This window comes from Gopherus flavomarginatus, chromosome 1 (genome assembly GCF_025201925.1).
Source record: "Gopherus flavomarginatus isolate rGopFla2 chromosome 1, rGopFla2.mat.asm, whole genome shotgun sequence".
Classification (NCBI taxonomy): Eukaryota; Metazoa; Chordata; order Testudines; family Testudinidae; genus Gopherus; species Gopherus flavomarginatus.
The window spans coordinates 328,312,670-328,337,177 of record NC_066617.1 but is presented as its reverse complement, the minus strand read 5'-3'; the positions used below and the strand labels follow the sequence as shown (position 1 = coordinate 328,337,177).

Sequence of the window (24,508 nt, the reverse complement as noted above, 5' to 3'; positions counted from 1 at the left end):
TACACTATATCTGACCTCTGAATAAACCAAATAGGCTCAATCAAAATGTACAGACATAACAAGTTCATTGCCTTTTTTCAGAGTTGGGGTCTTTCTGCTGATCTCATGTTCTCTCTCTACGCTTCATCTTTAGTAAAATAACTAGCCTTTTTAGTTGTGAATTAGGTTTTTTTAAAAATATAAATAAATGTACTGCATCCAGAGAAAATAAAATAATAATGCCAACAGAAATGCTCACCTGTTATTTTCATGTCATTGACTGGAAAATTGAGCTGTAATGTTGGTAAACAAGTACCCAAAACACCATAATTCAGTTAGATTTCACTGAAGTTTAATTTGAAGGAACGCAATCTATTTTGTTTTGGAATCCGAGCATGGCTGTAAAATCCTTTGACCTACTGTGACAATAATAATAAAAAAAAAAGTGTAATGGGTTTAAGAAAGAAAGACACAATGAAACTATCAAAGTTTGATATGAGATGGGATTTACTTATGTACATATGTAAAGATTTCCATAACCCCTTTCCTCATTTTAGCATTTCTGCTCGGTGTAACTTACAATAATGGACAGTGAGATAAGAACAGGTATATCATGGATGGAAATAAATTTGAATCTAAAATGTGTGATGTGCCTTATAATTAGGTATAATTTAGTAGGGTATGACTAAGGACTAGTGCAAAGAGAAACCATCCTCAACTATAGCTTGACATAGGTGTTCTTTTCTAGTTGTTATATTACTGGTACTAAAATTTAAAACTTTTAGGCTTACCGTTTACATTGGTATAAAAGTGGCTATAATCATGGTATTACGGACTGCTAAGTTCTGAAATGTAGAGAGTATAAGGCTAATGTGGCCCCTTTTTCATGTTTTGCCCATGTTCATGAAATGATGAAGTACAAATATTTAGGAACACTTGAGTAACGTTTTATTATTATTTTGAAGGATAGAAAAGGTGGGCATTTAAAAAAAAACAAAAAAAACAACAACCCCATAAAGTTCTGAATTAGCTCAGAGCATTGTTGTGGACAGTTATACCTAGCAGACAGTGACCCAAATATCAGCAGCACATGAGCAACACCCAGCTTGAGGTCTCTTGGATTTTATGTAAACACCTGAATTCCATAGCTGTTTTTGTCTTCTGAATGATGACAGTACCTGCATGAAAACAGTCTGGCTGTGTTATAATAGTGCCAAGAGGAGACTCCGACGTGGATCAGGCTCTACCATGCTAGGCACTATACAAACACATAACAGAGATAATCCCTGCCTCCAAGCAACTTGTAGAAAGGAGGAAATACTTGAAGTGGTAGCTAACACCGTGACACAGGCTCTTCTGTTGAAGGTGGTAGCATCAGAACTTTAAGCATCACAGTTTACAGTCTAGAAGTCCTCTTGGACTTCACTGGTTCTGGGTATGCAAATAATCACAGCCTAATAAACACTTTTCTACCTATGACTTACCAGATGATGATTAACTTTGGGTGGATGGATTGTGAACCTGACAATGTTTATGGTTTCTTCCAACAATTACTTATTAATTTTAGGATTTGCTTTTTCGGAAGAGTGGAAGCAAACAGCTGCACACACATGCATGTGCATTTCCTGGTCGAACTACTGTAAAAGAGAGTTTTTAAAATTCCAAAGGAAAAAGTTTGATGCAAATATTCCCTTGCTGTGATTGCAACCCAAATATTGCATTGTGCTAGTGCAAGAGAACCTCAGTGATATGGACTATAAACTGACTGATTTATTATTATTGTGCTGAGATGCAAAAAATAAACAGCATGTCTAATGAGAATAGATTAGAGTTGTATTATTTTCATTTTAATAAGATACCATATTAATGAGGGATTGAGGAAATTGTTTTGAAAACTCACTTTTAAACTGGTAATAACTTTAAAAAAAATTTTTTTTGATTGTGGTAATTTATATAAAAAACTTCCTTGAGATGATGTCTTTCATTTTAATTTCCTTATTAGTTTTTACCAGTAAATAAGTGTTTGGTATCATAATACTTTAGATGCTATTATTGTTGTAATAACTTAAATTACATGGTTTTAAAAATGTATAGCAATAAAAAAAGAATAAAAAAACAACTGGCAAGCCTACATAAGGAATCACTGGAGGTTTCTCTTTTTTGTAAAACATTATAGATCAAAACATTACATTTTTTCTTGTTACTATTGATATTTTTCTCTTCCAGCACATAATCAAGTTTCACAGAGCTTCTAAAGCAAACAAGAAACCAGTTCAGTTACCTCGGGGAATGGTGAAGTCACTTTTATATCAGATCTTAGATGGTATTCACTACCTGCATGCTAACTGGGTGTTACACAGGGATTTGGTAAGTTGACCTGCAGTGGGGATTAACACAGGGTAGAAGATTTGAGAGCAAATATTGTCTCTACCAGTAGTCATTAGCAAGTAGACCTTTATGTGCTAAGAACGTAAACAAGTAGCTATATGTATACATACTGTCCACTAAACCTTAATGAATAGACTTATACTATGTGTAAAGTCTGCTGCTATTTGACATGCATTCAGTGATTCCATTTTTATAAAAATGATGCATGTCTGATTGGTTTTTATTTTGTTAAATCATTAAGAGTTGCATGTGTACATAATTGGGGGTGCATATTTGGCTGTCAGCAACTTTTAAAGTAAAAAGGCATGCACACTTATCTGTTAAAAATGTCGGAGGAGATACTAATATATATACTTTAATACACTGGAATATGAAACATGAGATGTTATTCAAAAGCTACCAACGTTATTGCTCTGTAGATTTATTTGAAGACCTTTTGCGAATAGCCCTTGTTTATTATAAATACATTACAAGTAAAACTGCCTGAGCAAGTGTTTATTAAAAATCCAAGTAAATTGCAGTTAACATGTAAACTTGATGAACACTTTTTCCAATTTACTATATATTTAGTTGCCTCTGGAACATATACTCATGACTTTTTGCATAGAATAATAATAGATGGTGTGTCTGACTGTTCCATCTTCAGAGTTAAATCCTAAATTGCCCTTTCTTACTGCACAATTATCTGTAGCTTTTATTCTTTTCTTCTAAAAGCCAGTAAATATAATGAGGTTTTTAATAGCACATTCTCTTCAGACTATCTCTGAACATAATGCTGTAAATGATAATTTAGCTCCTAATCACTGAAATTTCAGTAATGCATAGAAGTAGTGTATATAGCTTCTGATGTAGAGCTAGTTTGACCCTTCACATGCGCATGCCTGCAGTGCTAGTGTTGATTTATACTTAATGCATTAAAGCCCATATTAGCTACTGCAGTATCAGTTTTTAGGCCTTTCATCTAGCTTTAATGATCCTCCTTGAAATGTAGTTAATTATGGTTATTTTATCTTTCATGTTCATGCCTAGCAAATGTTTAAAATGGTGCCAGTGGTACTGTGTAAATGGATGAAACAATTTTATCCTCTCTGTAAAATTGAATTTTCAGAGAACTAAAAATGTAAGGAAACTTTGTTCATGAAAGTAAATAATTGTCCTGCATGGATATTACTTATAATTCTCTGACAGTGTTATAAACTTGAAAAAAGAAGCCTCAACCACTCAAAGGAAAATATTTCTTTGTAAAATTTGTGGGTAATATTTTTTTCATGACTTTTTTATGAGCTAGAAGAGTTAACATCGAAAGTATGTAGAAATACATAGGACATACGTTCTTGTAATTGTTTAGAAACATCTTGTTTCAAACCAAAATAAACTGTTTGGGGTTTTTTTGCAACTTCTTGCCTGCTCCTTTATCTTTCAGTGTATTTGTTAGAGTGGTAAAGAAAGCAAGAGAACTGTCCCCAAGAAGCTGAATGTTGCTACTGTTTGACTTCCTACAGTTTCAGAAAATTTATGAACACCTTTTTAAAAAAACAAAAAACTTGATCTAATCAGAGTGCAAAAATTAATCATACATTGTGAACTGGATGGCTCGGGAGATGGGTAATTTTATGACAGAGCCTTTCACATCTAGCTCTGTGGTTTGAATATGATCTAAGTTGGTAGTTGCCAAAAGTTATTGCCAAAATCATGGCTACTTGGTGACCTACGTGAAATGAGTTGGTGGATCTCAGTCCAGCACGCAGGTTTTCCCAGTGCAAAAACCACCATTGCAGCTGCCAGCCGCCTTTTAGTAGTTTGAGCAAAGAGCCAAGAATCGGCATGGAGACTGAGCTGCCTTTTCATCCCAAGAAGCTGTCCCTGCAGAACACTGCTGAGGTTCATTGGCCAGCAAGTTATTATTTAATATGTTTATTACAGTGGTACCTAAGGACCTAATGAGTCTTGGGTGATATTGTGCTAGGCACTATATGGATAAAGAATAGTAGATGGTCCCAGCTGAGCTAGAAGCTTACAATCTAAACAGAGAAGACAGAGACCAAGTGAGGGAACGGACATAGCACACAAGCAGAGTGAACAATCTGGTGGCAGCAAATGTCATATTAGGGGCCACAATTTTTGTGTGTGGGGATTTAGTTCAGAGGGTATAAGTTAAATGAAAAGAAAAAGGGAGGGAAATGGGATTGAGGGGGACAATACAGGGAGAAGAGCATAAGAGGAGAGTGTGGAATGAAGCTGAGATGAAGAGACTGTGAGGGAATAGGAGCAGCAGCAAGATAGTTGGAGCGAACAGCTGATCAGCACAGGGCACAGAATGCCAGTTAAAATTGTAGAAAGTTGTTCACGTGCCTAAAGGACCAAAGGACCCTGCTTTCACTTCATCTGTCCGTGCTAGCTGGAGTCTCTGCCTGGCTCATCTCTGCAGTTTTCTCCCAAGCTCACTTGATGGGGGAAGTGGAAGCATGACCTGGGTGTAAGTGCTCCCAGAGTTCAAGGGTCTCCCTTGTTCAGTTTTTGGACCAAAAGGGTGCTGGGTGGAAGAGTAGCTGTGGGTGGACCCCATATTACACTCTCCTTTCCAGTACAGAAGCTTGTTCTGTGGCTGTCCATGCTATATATGTTCACATGCAACTTCTGTTTCTGGGCTGTCAATCTGAAACATTCACCAGCAGAGAAAATCACTCAATTTAAAATGTACTTAAGTTACACTTTAGGGGATAATAATGTATATATTAGAGGTGTTTTTCTTTAGTTATTCCAGGGCCATTGGAAAATTGTTTATCTTCTATGGAGATTGCCTGTAAAATACTTGCTTGGTTCCTTTTTTGAATCAGTATTTCTAGCATTTAATGAGGCAGTACCATACTAGATCAAAATACCAGCCTTTTAACTCCCTAGCAATCCATTAACTGAGTAAAATGTTGCTACTCTGTTCCCTTAAAAACTCTTCTTGTCACTGTAAGTCAAAATGCATTCTCTCTTTATCGCAATTGTAGGTATGTGTAATGTGTACATAAATGTGCAACAATAGCTTAATATGTTTATCTTCATTTTAAAACTATGTAGGAAAGGTGGGAGAAATTACAGAAGAGAATTCCAAGGATAGAATGATAGGACTGGAAGGGACATCAAGAGGTTACCTAGTCCAGTCCCTTGCACTCATGGCAGGACTAAATGTTATCTAGACCATCCCTGACAGGTATTTGTCTAACTTGGTCTTTAAAATCTCCAATGGTGGAGATTCCACAACCTCCTTAGGCAATTTATTCCAGTGCTTAACTACCTTGTCAGGAAGTTTCTCCTAGTGTCCAGCCTAAACATCCTTTGCTGCAATTTAAGCCCATTGCTTCATGTCCTATCCTCAGAGGTTAAGGAGAATAATTTTTCTCCCTCCCCCTTGTAACAATCTTTTATGTACTTGGAAAACTGTTATGTCCCCCCTCAGTCTTCTCTTCTCCGTACAAAACAAACCCAGTTTTTTCAATCTCCCCTCTTAGGTCATTTTTTGTAGACCTTTAATCATTTTTGTTGCTCCTCTCTGGACTTTTTCCAATTTGTCCACATCTTTCCTGAAATATGGCACCCAGAACTGGACACAATACTCCAGCTGAGGCCTAATCACTGTGGAGTAGAGTGGAAAAATTACTTCACATGTCTTGCTTAGAAGACTCCTGCTAATACATTCCAGAATGTTTTGCGCTCTTTGTGTGTGCACGCTTAACGGTGTTACGCTGTTGACTCTTATTTAGCTTGTGATCCAGTATGACTCCCAGATCCCTTTCAGCGGTACTCCTTCTTAGGCAGACATTTCCCATTTTGTGTGTGCGCGCAACTGATTGTTCCTTCCTAAGTGGAGTATTTTGCATTTGTCCTTATTTAATTTTATATTGTTTACTTCAGGCCATTTCTCTAGTTTGTCCAGATCATTTTGAATTTTAATCCTATCCTCCAAAGCGCTTGCAACCCCTTGCGGTTTGTTGTTGTCCACAAACTTTATAAGTGTACTCTCTCTGCCATTCTCTACATCATTGATGAAGAAAGTGAGCAGAACCCGACCCAGAACTGATTTCTGTGGGACCCTGATATGCCATTCCAGCATGACTTCGAATCACTGATAACTACTCTTTTTGAGAATGGTTTTCTAACCAGTTGTGCATCCACATTATAGTAGCTCCATCTAGGTTGTATATCCCTAGTTTTGTTTATGAGGAGGTCATGCGAGACAGTATCAAAAGCCTTACTAAAGTCAAGATATACCACATCTATTGTTTTCCCCCCATTCACAAGGCTTGTTATCCTGTCAAAAAAAGCTGTTAGGTTGGTTTAACATGATTGTTCTTGACAAATCCATGCTGACTGTTGTTTATCACCTTATCTTCCAGTTGTTTACAATGGATAGCTTAATAATTTGCTCCATTATCTTTCCAGATACTGAAGTTAAGCTGACTAAGGTTGTCCTTATTTCCGTTTTTATATATTGGCACTATATTTGCCCTCTTCCAGTCCTCTGGAATCTCTCCCATCTTCCATGACTTTTCAAAGATAATCACTAATGGCTGAAACTGAAAGGTTGTTTAGTGCTTCTGCCATTTCCACATTTTCTTTTATTGTTTTTTTTCCCCACTCATTGAGTCATGGGCCTACCCTGTCCTCAGTCTTCCTCTTGCTTCTAATGTATTTGTAGAATGCTTTCTTGTTACTCTTTATATCTCTAGCAAGTTTAATCTTGTTTTGTGCCTTAGCCTTTCTGATTTTTGTCCCTATATACTTGTGTTTGTTTATATTCATCCTTTGCAATTTGATCTAGTTTCTACTTTTTATAGGACTCTCTTTTGGGTTTCAGATCATTGAAGATCTCTTGGTTAAGCTTGGGTGGTCTCTTGCCATACTTTCTATCTTTCCTACGCAGTGGGAGAGTTTGTTCTTGTGCCCTTAATAATGTGTCTCTTAAAAAAAACCTGCCAAATCAGTTGAACTGTTTTTCCCCTTAGACTTGCATCCCATGGGATCTGACCTAACTCCCCGAGTTTGCTAAAGGGCATTCTTGAAATCCATTATCTTTATTATGCTGTTTTCCCTCCCGCCATTCCTTAGAATCATGAACTCTATCTTTTCATGACCACTTTCATCTAAGCTGCCTTCCACCTTTCAAATTCTCAACAGTTCTTACCTATTTGTCAAAATCGAATCTAGACCAGCCTCTCCCCTAGTAGCTTTCTGTATCTTCTAAACTAAACTGTCTCCAGTATATTCCAAAAACTTGTTGGATAATCTGTGCCCTGCTGTGTTATTTTCCCAATAGATGTCTGGGGAGTTGGAAGTCCTTTGCTTTACAAAGAAAAAGCCTCCATTCCCCTCTTCTTCCTGGTTAGGTGGTCTGTAGTAGACCCTACCGTGACATCACCCTTGTTTTTCCCTCTTTATCCTTATCCAGAGTATTTCAACAAGTCTGTCTATTTCCATCTCAACCTCAGTCCCAGGTGTATACATTTTTAAGATATAAGGCAATATCTCCTCCCTTTTTTCCCTGTGTGATCTTCCTGAGCAAGCTGTACCCTTCTATACCAATATTCCTGTCATGTATTATCCCACCAAGTCCCTGTGATGCCAACTTTGTCATAGTTATTTATTAACTAGCATTTCAAGTTCTACCTGCTTATTCCCCATATTTCTCGCATTAGTATACAGACATCTAAGATACTAATTTGATTCCTCCTGCATGCCCCCCCGCCATGTTTTCTCTTCTCTCCCTTGTCCCTGCTACAACAGCTCATGCTTTCCCCAGATCCTGACCCTTCTCCCAGATCTCCATGTTTTTGACAAAGCTGTGGGCTTTTGTCACCTGCCCCATCGAACCTAGTTTAAAGCCCTCTTCCCTAGGTTAGCCAGTCTGTATCCAAGTATACTCTTTTCCTTCCTCAATAGGTGGACCCCATCTCTGCTTAGCAATCCTTCTTCTTAGAACAGCGTCCTGTGATCAAGGAAGCTGAAGTGCTCCTGGCGATGACATCCTTGGAGTCAGGCATTCATTTCTGGGATGCATCTGTCTCTGCCTGGGCCCCTATCCTTAACTAGAAGGATCAAAGAGAACACCACCTGCCTCCCCGCGCCCTCCCCCCAGCTTCTTCACCCTTACTCCCAGAGCCTTATAGTCACTTCTGATCTGCTCGTGGTCAGACCTCACAGTATCATTACCTGCCCCCATCGAACCTAGTTTAAAGCCCTCCTCACTAGGTCAGCCAACCTGTTCCTAGATAAAGAATCTTTTTTTGTTTTTGTTTTTTAAGCCTACAGTAGAGTGGCAGGTAAATTCTGCTTTGAAGAAGAAGAAAGAACTCCAGGTCTCTGAAAAGTATTTTGTCTCCACCTGAGTTTTTCTTATAGTTAGTACACCTCTACCTCGATAGAACACTGTCCTTGGGAGCCAAAAAATCTTACCGCGTTATATCAAACTGGATTTGATCCGCCGGAGTGCGCAGTTCCACCTCCACCCCCCCGGAGCGCTGCTTTACCGTGTTATATCTGAATTCGTGTTATATCAGGTGGCATTATAACGAGGTAGACGTGTATTTAAATGGTCCTAGTTAGGCATTGAAGTTGAAGCTGGTGTTTTGCTGGAGAATTAGCAGTCAACAGTACATCAGTTTATATTGCGAAAGCTGTCTTCAGAATGAAAGAAGCTAAAACCTAGCTTTTAGAAGTAGGTGTGTATGGTGATAGAAGGATATTCTGTATGAAACAGTGAAAACTGCAGAAAGACTATAATTGCTGAATCTGTAGTTTTCTTGCACCCTCAGTTTTCACAAGTCCCGAATCTTTCTTTAGAAGGATAACACCTAGGGTTTGGGCAATAACCTAACTTCTGTTTGTGCAGTAATGTGCTGAGAAAATTACCTTTTATTTTTGCTGATTGTGTGGGAGCCAAACTAGCCAATCCACAAAAATCACTGGGGGTCCAAAAATGGCTATTTTCCCAGAAATCATGCAAGAATGTGAATTTGCCTTTAGAATATAATCAAAACTGTATGTGTATACACCCACACATAAACATGAGTATTTTATTGTAATATGTTTCCCAAATCTGTGAAATTATAAAAACCTTTTTTACTTTTCTTTCCTTCACTTCTATTGTATAACTTCTTAAGGTTTTATCTTAACCTTTCAGTGTCTGTTTTATGTAATTCTTTTCTTTGAATACTACTAGTTTTGTTTTTGACTGTCCTTTTATATCTCATCTCAAACACTTCTCTGATTTTCCCTTATTCTTAATTTTCTTTCTGCTGTCCCTTCTCAGGTTACTACTTTCTCTTTATTCCATTCCCCCTCTCTCCCCTTATTTTCTTCACTTTTGTCTTCACTTCTTTCTCAGCATTCTTTTCAGCTACCCTTCTCCCTTTCCCATTGTTACTGTAACCTCATTGTCTCTTCTTTCCCCTTCTTCCACAATACAATGGAGGGGTGAGGGGGCATGTGGAAAAAATACAGGAAGAGCAGATTTTCTTCCTTCTCATGGGTGTGGATGAGAAGCAGGCAAAGCAAATAGAGGATCAAAGGATGCCAAATCTTCTCACTAATGGTATGAGTCAACTGTCCCTTCTCTGTACTGAGAACCTGAGCACCGAACCCAGCAGCATAGTAAAGAGACCAACAATGAGCTGCTGCTGCTCCTATACTGTGGCTTGGCTGGGCTACTAAATCCTGAATGAGTTCAAGAGTACATCACATCCTTGGAGCTCACGGTTCCCTATCTTTTCTGTTCAGGGGCACTCCAGAATTTTGATGCTTTATCCTGTTACAAGGATGCATCACTAATTTTCTCCTCAGATTAAAATGAAAAATTTCTTTTCATAGAACTCCACTGAAGAGGAGAAATTAGTGATCTATCTCTGATTTATAAACAGATGCTTAGATACACTTTAGTAAAAACACTACATTTTCTTCAAACCCATATACTTGTGCATGATGGTTCCTGTATAAAATACAATGTATAAAAATATTTTGATTCTTCAGTAGTCTTAAGTTTGAACAAAAAAAATTTTTTTTAGAAGAGTGGGATCAACTTTTAGTAATCAGCATGCTGAAAATACAATACACTCACTTAGGCCTTGTCTGCACTAAAAGGAAAAGTTGATCTAAGCTACGCAATTTGAGTTGTGAATAGCATAACTCAAATTGACATAGCTTAGATCTACTCATCATGAAGTCCACGCTATGCGATGTCAATGAGAGATGCTCTCCCATCAACTTCCCTTACTCTTCTCGATCAGGTGGAGTACAGGAGTCAACGGGAGAGCGACCGGCTGTTGTTTTAGCTGGTCTTCACTAGACCAATTAAATGGACTACTGATGCATCAATTGGTGCAGCGTCAATCCTCTGAGTGTTGACAAGCCCTTACAATTGGCTATGGATTAAAATTGGAGTAAAACATTTCAGTGAATCTAAGCAATGCCTAAGGTGTTTAAATGGCATGCTTGGTGTTACCTGCAACCTATTCATAATAGACCTCAGGTAGTTTACAAAAGTAAAACTTAGTAGCATTAAACTTAAGTACAATTAGGTATGTAAGCATACCAGAATAAGGAGAGTGGACTTTAACGAACTTGTAAGGTCCAATGAAAAGAGAATCTAAGGGACGAAGGAGCTCAGTGAGCTTGTATTAGTGCTGTAGCCATGGTGGTCCCAGAATATTAGACGAGGTCTGACCTGAAGAAGAGCTCTGTGTAAGCTCAATAGCTTCTCTTTCATCAGCAGAATTTGGTCCAACAGAAGATAGTACCTTACCCTCCTTGTCTCTCAGGAGAGCTGGAAGTTTCACAGACACAATGTCGAAGGCTCAGTAGCAAACTATTCTGATATGAAGGCAAGCTAGGAAGACTAGTAAGAGGCCAATATGGCTCCATGGGGAACTCTTTAATGACCTGAAAGTCAAAAAGGAATCTCACAAAAAGTGCGAACATGAACAAATTGCTAACGATAAGTGCAAGAGAACAGTGCAAGCATGTAGGGACAAATCAGAAAGGCTAAGGCACAAAATGAGTTACATCTAGCAAGGGACATAAAACCTCTTTCTATTGCCTTTTATAAATATATTAGGAGCAAGAGAAAGACAAAGGAAAAGATAGGGACACTGCTTAGTGGGGAAGGAAAGTTAATGATGGATGACATCAAGAAGGCTGAGGTTTGTCTGTTTTTTGCCTGTTTTCACTGAAAAGGTTTATTGTGACCAGATGATTAACACAGTTAATATTAGCAAGCAGAAGGGAACACAAGCCAGAATAGGGAAAAAACAGGTTAAAGAATATTTAGATAAGATAGGTGTGTTCAAATCAGGACTCTGGGGTGCTTAAAGAACTAGCTGAAGCAGTTTCAGAACCATTAGCAATTTATCTTCAAGAACTCCCGGAGGGTGGGTGAGATCCCAGAAGACTGGAGAAGGGCAAATACAATGTGTACCTTTTTAAAAGGGAAGCAAAGAGAACCCATGAAATTACAGATCCGTCAGCCTATCTTTGATACCTGGAAAGAAACTGGAACAAATTATTAATCAATTTGTAAGCACCTAGAGGATAATAGGAGAAGTAATAGCCAACATGGATTTGTCAAGAACAAATCATGCCAAACTAACCTAATTAAGTTTTTTAACATGATTATTGGCCTACTGAGTAGCGTGGAAGCAGTAGATGTGATATATCATAGAGCGGTAATACTGAAAGTGACCTTGAGAGGTCATCTAGTCCAGTCCCCTGCACTCAAAGCAGCACTAAGTAATAACTAGACTATTCCCGACAGATGTTTGTCCAAATATCTTTTAATAATTCTTAAGTAACCTTGCATCTGAGGAAGTGGGTATTCACCCACGAAAGCTCATGCTCCAAAACGTCTGTTAGTCTATAAGGTGCCACAGGATTCTTTGCTGCTTTTACAGATCCAGACTAACACGGCTACCCTCTGATACTAAGTAACCTTTGACATTCCCCTGAGCAAACCAGGGAAATATGGTATAGTTGAAATTACGAAGGTAGTGAACAATTGATTGAAAAATTGTACCTAGGCTAACTCTATACTACGAGCTAAAGTTGTGATTCTCCTGCTTGTGTACACATCTAGTGGAGTCCCACAGGGGTCAGTTCCGAGTTTGGTATTTAGTCAACATTTTCATTAATGACTGGGATAATAGAGTGGAGAATATGGAGAATATAACATTTGGGGATGAAGACAAGCTAGGAAGGGTTGCTAAGACTTTGGAGGACAGGATTGGATATCAAAACAACCTTGATAAATTAGAGAGTTGGTCATAAATAAATAATATTCAGAAAAGACAAGTGCCAGGTACTATTGTTAGGAAGGATAGTCAATACTACTGCAGTAAAAAATCTGTGGGTTATAATGGTTCACAAATTGAATGAGCCAACAGTGTGTTGCAGTTGTGAAAAAAACTAATATTCTGAGGTGTATTAACAGGAGTATTATATGTAAGACTGTCATAGTATCTTTCCCAATTCTGAACCTTAGCGTCCAAAATATGGGTACTAGCATGAATTCCCCTAAGCTTAATTACCTGCTTAGATCTGATAAGCTGCCACCAATCAGGAATTCGAGTGCCTGATACACTCTGATCCCCCCCCAAAACCTTCCCTGGGGTCCCCCAAGACTCAGACCCCCTGGATCTTAACACAAGGAAAGTAAACTCCTTTCCTCACCGTTGCCTTTGTCAGCCTTCCCCTCCCTGGGTTACCCTGGAAGATTACTGTGATGCAAACCCTTTGAATCACAACAGAGAAATTAGGTCTCCTGGAGAGAGAGACAGATTCACGCTCCGTGAATCTAAAACAAAGGGATTCCACCTTTCCCCTCCCTTCTCCTTCCCTGTTAAGTACAGACTCAATTCCCTTGAGCCTCAACAAGGAAAAAAAAATCACAGGTCTTAAAAGCAAAACTTTTACTTTTTTCTTTCTTTTTATTAAAAGGTCTATCTCTGCAATTTAGATGGTAAAAAGTTACAGGGTCTGTCAGCTTAAGAAATTGGAGAAATAGCTTCCTCCAATAGAAATACAATTTAAAATACTTCCAGCCAAACACACATTTGCACATAAAGGAAAACAAATAAAAAGACTATACCACCTTTATACTTAAACAACATTCTAATAGAAGATTAGAGAGCCTGTAGGTATGTGTGGTCACTCTCAGAGCCCAGAGAGAACAAAACAAAAATCCAAAAAAACACAAACAAAGGCTTCCCTCCACTGAGATTTGAAAGTATCTTGTTTCCTGATTGGTCCTCTGGTCAGGTGTTGCAGGTCACTGTTTGTTAACCCTTTACAGGTAAAAGAGACATTAACCCTTAACTATCTGTTTATGACAGACACAGGAGAATATTGGCCTGTTCTACTTGGCACTGGTGAGGCCTTTGCTGGAGTGTTGTGTCCAGTTTTGGGTGCCACAGTTGAAAAACTTGGCATGTTTGTTCTTGAGAAAAGATGACTGGGGAACGGGGATCTGGTTACAGTTTACAAATATGTTAAGGGCTATTACAGGGACCACTGTAGCTGATTTTTCTCCATGTCCACTGGAATTTAGACAAGCAGGAATGGGCTTAGTCTGCAGCAAGAGATATTTAGGTTAGATATTGGGGAAGAACTTCCTAACTATAAGGGTAATTAAGTTCTGGAATTGGCTACCAAAGTATGGCATGGAATCCCTGTTATTGGAGATTGTTAAGAACAGGTTAGACAGATAACTGTCAGGGATGGTCTAGGTATACTGAGTACTGGCCACTTGAGGTCCCTTCCAACTCTACATTTTCTGTTTTTCTCTGTGCAAGTATATTATAAATGATGTAGTGTTGGGTTCTTTTCTAGGACACACTAGTGACAAATTCAACAAGTCAAAGCATATTTTGGTAGTTGTATTCTTTAATTCTCTCTGTAGTATGAAATCCGTGGAAGGGGTAATTGGAAGAAGCACGCTAATGTGAGGGAGATGCCTACTGCCGAAAGAACATAAATGTAGTTTCACCTTTTTGTAAACTTTTATTATGCGTACCTCTAAATTACTTCAGCAAATAAATGCCAAAGTTCACTTAGATGTCAAATCAATATATAAACAGTTTACACTCTGCTTTTGATGTCATGACTGACAGCTGTTCAAAGGAATTTGGTTTACTATTGCTATCTGTAATTCTCAGTGAGCTTGCCTTGTCTTATCATTTTAATACCCTATTGCATTTAAATTTGATGATAAAGAGCCCATTTATTATAACAATGCAATTGGGAGGCATAAAAGATCTAACATAATTATAGGTGCCAGTCCAATATTAAAGAGCTAATCTCACACTTTAAAGTCACAAAGTAAGAAAAGGGCTGACCATAGATATACCCTAGAACCTCAGAGTTATGAACCCCTCGGGAATGGTGGTTGTTTGTAACTCTGAAATGTTCATAACTCTCAACAAAACGTTATAGCTGTTCTTTCAAAAGTTTACGACTGAACATTGATTTACTAGAACTTTGAAACTTTACTGCAGAAGAAAAATACTGTTTTTAATCATTTTAATTTAAATTAAACAAGCACAGAAACAGTTTCTTTACCTTGTGAAGTCTTTTTATTAAACTTTCCCTTTATTTTTTTAGTAGTTTAACACAGTAATATACTGTACATCTGTTTTTTTTGCCTCTGCTGCCTGATTGTGTACTTCTGGTTCCAAATGAGGTGTGTGGTTGACTCGTCAGTTTGTAACTCTGGTGTTCTGCTGTACCTATTCCAGCCTATATTCTCCTTAACACCCTTAGAGAAGAGAGACAAAAAAATGGGCTTTGCAGCAAGCCTAGAAGACTAACGTTCTGGACTCTGATAGACCACTAGAGGTGGAAGGTGGAAGTGACTTTCAGAACAGGAGACCTGCCACCCTCCACGCAGAGAATGCTCTGCCAGTATCTCTCTCTTACTCTGTTAAGGGAGCTTGAGCTCAAGTGCCCTCTGCTGATCTCAACTGTAACTAATATATTATGGAAAGAGAAGAATTTTCAAGTAACCAGGTGTCAAACAATGTAAGCCTTGTTTGGTTTAAAAGCTGCACCTTGGATTCCACCCAGAAACTTATTGGCAGTCTGGGTAGGTCACAGTGCATTGGTCTGATGTGCATCTCAGATTAAACAGGCTGTAACATCCTGCACTGTATTCAGTTTCTGAATGATCACAAGATGTATCTAGAATGCATCACAGCAATCTAATCTCAAGGTGAGAAAGGTATGGTGATTTGTGAGAAGGTGTCATTGCAAGGCACAGATGAAGAAAAACACTCTTGAACACAGCTACTACTTGGGCATCGAGGAGCAGCACCAGATCAAATGCCAAGTATGCTCTTCTCTTACCAAATAGTAGCCATACTTACTCAATAAGGGCTCCTGACATAACTCTTCTAGCTGCTTCCCCAAGGCCGTCAACATTATCCACATTAAGTCACAGCCAGCTAGTGATAGTCTAGACACTGGGTAGTTTGTTACTACTACAGCTCGGTCAGAGGTGACAAAGATGTAGAACTGTGTGTTAGCAACTCACTAAATGCATTGCAGCCCTTAGCTTCTCACTGGTTCGCTGAGGCCTCATGTACACAGTGAACAAGAGCAGTGACAACATAGACCATTGTGATGTCTGACCAAAGAGAACCCTCGAGCAAGGGAAGCAATTCCCCACACCTACCGTTAGGTTTATCTCAAAATGACAGGAACAGAGCCACTCAGCAGCTCCATCCATTTCTATTAGCGTCCACTAACTAGACAACAATTTTTTCATTGTCAGTGAAGGTTTCAAACAGATCTAAATGAATCTACAGAGACTTTATTTTTGCTCATTTCAAGGAAGAAATCAATGTACACAAACCATTTAGTTTCTGTCCCATATTAAAACCTATAACCAGATTGATAGAGTTCAAAGAAATCTGAGGAAGCAAGAAACTGCCCAAGTTGGCCTGCCATAACCTACAAGTGCACAGTTCGTAAAGAAAGCTGGAGGAAGCATGTGTATTTTTAGTTTGTTGAGAAACTGCAAATATAGAGAAGTGTTACCTTGAAATCTAGTACAGCACTTGACAATTAAAGCTATTTGGATAATATAAACAGTTACCTTCCTATCTGCATCCTTGTAGGAGTTCATGAATATGTTTAGTAAAGTAGTGTTTTCTTGTTTAGTCTGTAGAATCTTTTGTTTCTCTTTGTGTTAGAATTAATTCTAATTTTAAACACTATTGTCAAAATAATATCTAGTGAATGGCTTTTAAAATGTTAAGTTATTGTCTTCAGGGAGCAGAGCCTTGTTCGCTGCCTGTCTTGCCATTCTGAATGCTTTCTCGCTTTTTCTTTTTGGAATGAATTTAATGCTCATAAGATCAGTGTTCCTCTACACTGAAAAATAACTGTAAAAATGATTTGATAGGGTTCCATGTTTATATCAGTTATTCTTTATAAGAAATATTGCTTTTGCAAGTCAACACTTCCCCAACTACCAGCCGTACAGCTTAATCAAAGATTTAAGTCAAACTATTTCCTTTCTTCTTGCACATCCCCAGTAATGGTTCTGTAGGCCAAACCCTGTTCTCAATAATACCCATGGAACCCTGTTTGAACTGGAGCTGATTAGAATCTAACACATTCTGTTGATGAACAGGAAAAAATAATATCTAGCTCAGTGATCTCTGTAGTGTGAATAGGAGCAAAGGTCTATGGGGGTGGGGGTTTGCATGTATATAAATTCTCCTGAAGTAATAAATATACTACAGTAGAACCCTTACTTTATGAACTAATGTGGGATTGTTAATAAAATTGAACATATGTTACACAAGATGTAGTGTAAAATTTGTAGTGTGGTGCACTATGTCACTTGTCCTTCAAACCACTACAAAGCAATTTCCAACACATTGAATGCATCAGAGTGTTAGGGGATGTTGACTTGTTCTTCACAGACATCACTTTGTGATTTTTATGTTTTTCCCTCATCAGGAAAAATTCTTTGTATAACTGATTGGTGTGTGTAAAATCAAGGTTCTACTGTGTTGCAATACTACCAGCCTTCAGATAAGCAATGCTTAAAAATATCCGAGGTAATCATTATAATTTTTATATATAATGGGTGATTTCAACTAGATGCTTGAAAACTGGTAAAGTGCCTGAGAAAGTTAATTGACAATTTAATCTCTGTTCCAGGAAGCAAATCATTTTAACAGACTCAGAGGGGACTTTCAGAAACTGGAAATCCAGCCTAAGATAAGCTGATAGACAAACAACTTCTTTGCTTCTGTCTTTTCCACAGGGCCATTCTTTCTAAGTGATAAAGGCAGGCCTCCCTAAGAGGCTGTTAAGGAAGCTAAGTGGTCATGGGGTGAGGTAAATTACTCTTTTGGATTATGAAGTAGGATTAGTACTTCCTGAGAATGAAACAGTTCCCCTACTGAATCAGTTCTACTTCCTGCAGTGTCTGGGAGTTCTTTTAAGGTCTCCTATTTAAACTTTGACTCAGCCTGGCTTTACTTAACTGCAGCTGGTGGCTCACAGCACAGAGTTGAAGTGCTGGAGTCCAGAGCTCTGATTAACAACATGTAGAAACAATCTCTCTGTCATCTCCTTTAGGACACCAAGTGCATTGAGTACAAGCGTCAGAATAGTTTAATTCTCAATGTTTTTGATTACCTCTCAATGCAGAAACATTACATCTTTCTGTAGCTACTTATCTCTGTATTTTTTCTCACCTTTGGAGATGGGGCACTTCCATAACCACAGTACATCTGAAAGGAGGTGTATTTGAGCTTGCAGTATTGAAAATGGGCTAATCATGTATTGCCCGAAATGTTCTCTCTCGTGTAACCCCATTGGATTAGGATTGTTCAGCACCACGGTCAATCCATTTTCATTAGCTAAAATACTGGGAAGTGATATTTTCCAGTTGTGATTTCACTGTAGCTTAATCCGTACAGCTTAATCAAAGATTTAAGTCAAACTATTTCCTTTCTTCTTGCACATCCCCAGTAATGGTTCTGTAGGCCAAACCCTGTTCTCAATAATACCCATGGAACTTTAGCTCTCTGAAAATATAAATTAAAAACTATTAATCTGATATACTTCTCCAGACATAATTTAACTTTACATATTTTATTTCATAGCCTTCTGATGCTAACTTAATCTTTAAAAAGTTGCATGTTAACTTAATCTTTAAAAAAAAAATAAATAAAGTATGCTAGGTGTCTCTAAACCTGCAACTGCCGGAAGTTGGGACTGCCCTGTTCTGTTCGTTCCCTCTGAAGCATCTGGCACTGACCACTGTGAAGATAGGATAATGGGCTAGATGGACCATGGTCTGACCCAGTATGGCCATTCTTACATTCTTATTTAGCTGACAAGAGAAATGCTAATATCTGAAAAACTTATTTTAAGTCTTCGCTGGCCATAGTTACAAATCTTGAATAATTTTTGCATTTTATCACTTTAACTCTGGATTTCCTTTCCCCAGTGAGAAGTCAGTCCATGTGTGGTGGGGAGTGGGAAGCACAGGTTTTATGAGTAAATAGGTGACTATAGGCAATGGCAGAAAAAAAATTCTCATATAGACAATATTACATTGAACAAATGAGGCAAGCAGGCCTATGAGGGAGTCTTGTTTGACCACAAGCAATGAATAGAGAGGACTTGGCAACCACAGGAAATAAATCCAAGAAGCTCAATAAATGCAATATTTTTCACGATATAATTCTGTTTAATAATTGATTGACCTTTGTGAGTAGGTAATGTTAGGAAAAGGAACTTGAGCCAATTCAGGAGTAATCTCTATTGATTACTCATTCAGGAAAGATTCAAAGTTTAAGCAGTACTGCAGAGGAAAATAAATAAATTGAATCTTTCTAAGAATAATCTCCATACTGGTGTCTCAGTGGTATGGACTCTTTTGCTCCAACTCGCACTTTTCAGGTCCCAGCCTTATGCAGGTGCCTTAGGGGAGGACAAATCAGACTACTTATCCTCATATCAGCATTTAAAGAAATTCCTAAAAGGAGTAGAACTGATCAGTCTTCCTCCAATATATTGACTTCTAATTTGGAACCTAAGTTTGTCAGTAGCTTGCCTCTTAATTGCTCAGACAATATCACTATTTCCTTTCCATAAACATGGCTAGTCTCTAAACAGTAACATCCTTGAAGTATTTCTGAACTAGGAATAATGTTTGTCAAGCCCTAATACCGTGTTTTACAATGACAAGTTGGTGCTGAGAACATATTTTCCTTCATTCACAAAGATGTCTTTTTGACAGATTGCAAGACATAGCTTTACTGTTTCTGCCTGAAGCCTGAAAGAGCGAGAGCAGCACAATCTAGATGACAAAACATTACAAATGTACTTAGCAAGAATGTAACTAGTCAGAAAATCAAGCTTCCCGTTCATTCATTTCTGTTTAACAGCACAAGAAGAGAAGGCTTCTAAACTTGGCGCAACTAAATTAAATTTTCCAGAGGCCTATAGAGTGAAAGGCAAGAGTCTTTGAAAAATGTTAGAGGTCACTTTGCTAAATGCTAGAAAAATTTATTCTGAGGGGAAGCTGAAGTGAAGTAGCTAGTTCATCCATTTTCAAACCGCTGCAAGTAAGGCATGCAAATCTCATTTGGTGTACTCTGAGTGAAGAGTGGTGTGTGTACTACCTTGATTATTATTAAATATCTTCCCAAAGTGAGACCTGCGACCTGCACTTCTATATGTACTTACTGTAGTAATGGCAGAAGTAAGAACTAGAGAAGAAATAATCCAGTCAACAAGATTTTCTTCTGACAATTTGTGCATCCATATAATCCTTTTATATGGTTAAGAAACACACTGCTGCAAAGGAACAGTGTTTTTTTGCCTTTTCAGTTTCTTGTATCAGCAGATGACTTAAATATTATAGTGTGTGTCTCAGAAATGACCTTGGTAGAGACTTGTGGCCTCTGTCATCTTGTAGTGAGGCACTCAAAGTATGCTTCTGTGGTGTTCTTTTTTTTAAGAATAAAGTAACTTGTCTGGATTAGCTTTAAAGCATTTTAGCTTTTACCACTATACAGTGAAACCTGTCTGAAGTTACTGTGCAAGGGATAACTGAACATTTTGTTTTCTATTAATGGCTGATCTTTAAAAGGACAACAAAATTGTACAGAAATTTTGGTTATTCCATCAGTGATATCTTAGAAGGTGACCTGCTGATGGATTCCTTCACCAAGTAGTTGAAGAACCAATAAGAGGGGATGCCATTTTAGATTTGGTTTTGGGGAGTAGTGAGGACCTCATAAAAGAAATGGTTGTAGGGAACAACCTTGGTTCGAGTGATCATGAGCTAGTTCAGTTCAAACTAGATGGAAGGATAAACAAAAATAGATCTGTGACCTAGGGTTTTTGATTTCAAAAGGGCTAACTTTAACGAATTAAGGAAATTAGTTAGGATAGTGGATTGGACTGAAGAACTTGTGGATCTAAAGGCGGAGGAGGCTTGGAATTACTTCAAGTCAAAGTTGCAGAAACTATCAAGCCTGCATCCCAAGAAAGGAGAAAAAAACCATAGGCAGGCGTTGTAGACCAAGCTGGATGAGCAAGCATCTTAGAGAGGTGGTTAAGAAAAAGCAGAAAGCCTACAAGGAGTGGAAGATGGGAGGGATTAGCAAGGAAAGCTACCTTATTGAGGTCAGAACATGTAGGGATAAAGTGAGAAAGGCCAAAAGCCGTGTAGAGTTGGACCTTGCAAAGGGAATTAAAACCAATAGTAAAAGGTTCTATAGCCATATAAATAAGAAGAAAACAAAGAAAGAAGTGGGACTGCTAAACACAGAGGATGGAGTGGAGGTTAAGGATAATCTAGGCATGGCCCAATATCTAAACAAATACTTTGCCTCAGTCTTTAATGAGGCTAATGAGGAGCTTAGGGATAACGGTAGGATGATAAATGGGAATGAGGATATGGAGGTTATTACCACATCCAAGGTAGAAGCCAAACTCGAACAGCTTAATGGGATGAAATCGAAGGGCCCAGATAATTTTCATCCAAGAACATTAAAGGAACTGGCACATGAAATTGCAAGCCCATTAGCAAGAATTTTTAATGAATCTGTAAACGCAGGGGTTGTACCCTATGACTGGAGAATTGCTAACATAGTTCCTGTTTTTAAGAAAGGAAAAAAATGTGAAATGAGTAACTATAGGCCTGTTAGTTTGGCATCTGTAGTATGTAAGGTCTTGGAAAAATTTTTGAAGGAGAAAGTAGTTAAGGACATTGAGGACAGTGGTGATTGGGACACAGTACAACATGGTTTTACAAAAGATAGATCATGCCAAACCAACCTGATCTCAGAGTAGCAGCCGTGTTAGTCTGTATCAACAAAAAGAACATCAGCTACACGATCAGGGGCTCGTTCACCTGCACATCTACCAATGTGATATATACCATCATGTGCCAGCAGTGTCCCTCTGCCATGTACATTGGCCAAACTGGACAGTCTCTACGCAAAAGAATAAACGGACACATCTGACATCAGGAATCATAACATTAAAAAACCAGTAGGAGAACACTTAACCCTCTTGAATCACTCAGTGACAGATGTTAAGGTGGCAATTTTGCAAAAGAAAAGCTTCAAAAACAAACTCCAACGACAAGCTGCGGAACCTGAATTAATATGCAAACTAGATACCATTAACTTAGGTTTGAACAGAGACTGGGAATGGCTTGGTCATTACAGTAGTTGAATCTATTTCCCCATGTTAAAGTATCCTCACACCTTGGCGTCAACTGTCTGAAATGGGCCATCTTGATTATCACTTCAAAAGTTTTTCTCCCCTCCTGATAATAGCTTCTCTTAATTAATTAGCCTCTTACAGTTGGTATGGGTGCTTCCACCTTTTCATGTTCTCTGTATGTATAAATATCTTCTTACTGTGTGTTCCATTCTATGCATCCAATGAAGTGGGCTGTAGCATGCTCAAATAAATTTGTTAGTCTCTAAGGTGCCACAAGTACTCCTGTTCTTCAACCTGATCTCCTTCTTTGAGAAGGTAACAGATTTTTTAGACAAAGGAAATGCAGTGGATCTAATTTACCTCCATTTCAGTAAGGCATCTGATACAGTTCCACATGGGGAATTATTTTGTTAAATTGGAAAAGATGGGGATCAATATAAAAATTGAAAGGTGGATAAGGAACTGGTTAAAGGGGAGATTACAGTGGGTCATACTGAAAGGTGAAGTGCCAGGCTCGAAGGAGGTTACTAATGGAGTTCCTCAAGGATCAGTTTTGGGACCAATCTTATTTAACCTTTTTATTACTGACCTTTGCACAAAAAGTGGGAATGTGCTAATAAAGTTTGTGGATGACACACAGCTGGGAGGTATTGCTAATACAGAGAAGGACCAGAATATCATACAGGAAGATCAGGATGACCTTGTAAACTGGAGTAATAGGATGAAATTTAATAGTGAAAAGTGCAAGGTCATTCATTTAGGGATTAACAACAAGAATTTTAGTTATAAATTGGAGACACTTCCAACTGATGTAACAGAGGAGGAGAAGGACCTCGGAATATTAGTTGATCACAGGATGACTATGAGCTGCCAATGTGATGTGGCTGCTAAAAAAGCTAATGCGGTCTTGGGATGCATCAGGCGAGGTATTTCCAGTAAAGATAAGGAGGTGGCTAAAGAGAAATTAATGAGGGTAAGCAGAGCAGAAAAAACAATCTTTCATCCATCTCATCTCTGATAATGTTGGTAGGATACATATCATTTTGAGTAATAAAATTACCAACTGGCAAATCATGTTACTGGAACAAAGTGATACAGTAAAGCAAGAAATCTTCAACAAAGCTGAAGTAATAAGAATGAAGTGGCTAAGATGCAGGTCATTAAAATAATCTTCTATACTAGAAAACTAGACATTAGTACATATACACTTAAAGAGCTAATGGGTTGATCCTGGATATTAAACTAGCGTGCTTCAGTTCAGTGCCAGGTAAACTGGTTGAAATAATTATTTATGAAATGCCATATGAGCATGAGGTGAGGACAAATAAGCAAGGCTTCCATAAAGGAAACTTTTAGAGAGAGTTTCAGTTCCACATTCTCACTTCTGGCCTCTGAACAAAGTAAGAGACCATCAGAACTGGAGCTGCATCAGTTAGAACAGTTGATGTCTGGAAAATTCCTAAGCCTCTAAGCTATCTGTGGTGGAGCATAGTCAGTAAAACTTAGCCCTAGAGAATGCCTTCAGATTCCTCTGTGGATAAAAATCTTAAGCGTTAGCATAGTTTCATACAGAACTGTCATTTAGAGTTATGAGATCTAGGAGTGAGGATCCTACATGAAGATGATGAGCGTGCTCAGTTTTGCTTGGAATCTTCTAGAACTGTTTCAACAAAATAATGGACTTGGTAGATGATAAAAAAAAATACTTTTTGAATTACAAGGAGGCCTTTGGCAAGGCTTTTAAGAAAGCTAAAAAGTCACTGAGTAAGAAGTAAAGTATTATCATGGAGCAGAAATCAGGAAACAGTTGGAGTAAATGGTCAATTTTCATCATTTGAAAGGATGAACAGAGGGGTGCCCAAGAGATTTGTATCAAGAGCTGTTGTTCATGATCTAGAGAAGGGCTTGAAAAATAGGATAGCAAATGTGCAGATGACATAATTTAGGGATTTTGGGTCTGTGGTTACTTTATCTTACAGTATTGCAGTTTGATCCCTCACACCATCACAGGTGGTGTAAAGCCACCTTTGTGCCACTTCTTCTCTTGCCCCTCCAGGCTGACTTTTAGGATGAACAGCTTAGAACCCAGCCTTTACAGTATCATTGTGAACAGTTCATGTGTCCTCTTCTCAGTGCATAGTAGTGGTCCAAAAAGCAAACAAAAGTTAAGACATATAAAGAACAATATAGAAACTACTGAAAATATTAGAGAGGCATTATAAAATTGGATGAAATATTCTCACCATGAACATTATTCAGTTCTAGTCTCCCAATCTGGGGAAAAGATTATGTCTCACAAGTTAAATGACCCAGAGATGAGCAGTGAAGATGACAAGTGGAGGCATAGAACGATGTCCATATTATAGACGAAGGAAAAAGACATGAGCAGTATATAAAATGAATG

The 24,508-nt window shown here is 38.2% G+C and overlaps 1 protein-coding gene across 4 annotated transcripts in view; it reads left to right on the top strand.

Moving 5' to 3' along the window:
* The window catches only part of CDK8 (cyclin dependent kinase 8), a 174,290-nt gene that overhangs the window by 87,728 nt on the left and 62,054 nt on the right, over positions 1 to 24,508 (top strand). For 3 of the 4 annotated variants that reach the window (XR_007772205.1, XM_050937266.1, XM_050937265.1), the window contains exon 4: positions 2,206 to 2,346. Coding sequence is in view for 2 of the 4 variants with exons in the window: in XM_050937266.1 (XP_050793223.1) it covers positions 2,206 to 2,346 (141 nt within the window). In the remaining 2 variants the exon portion in view is untranslated. Of the gene's footprint in view, positions 1 to 2,205; positions 2,347 to 24,508 lie in introns of those variants that run through there. The other variant, XM_050937267.1, reaches the window with a different exon arrangement.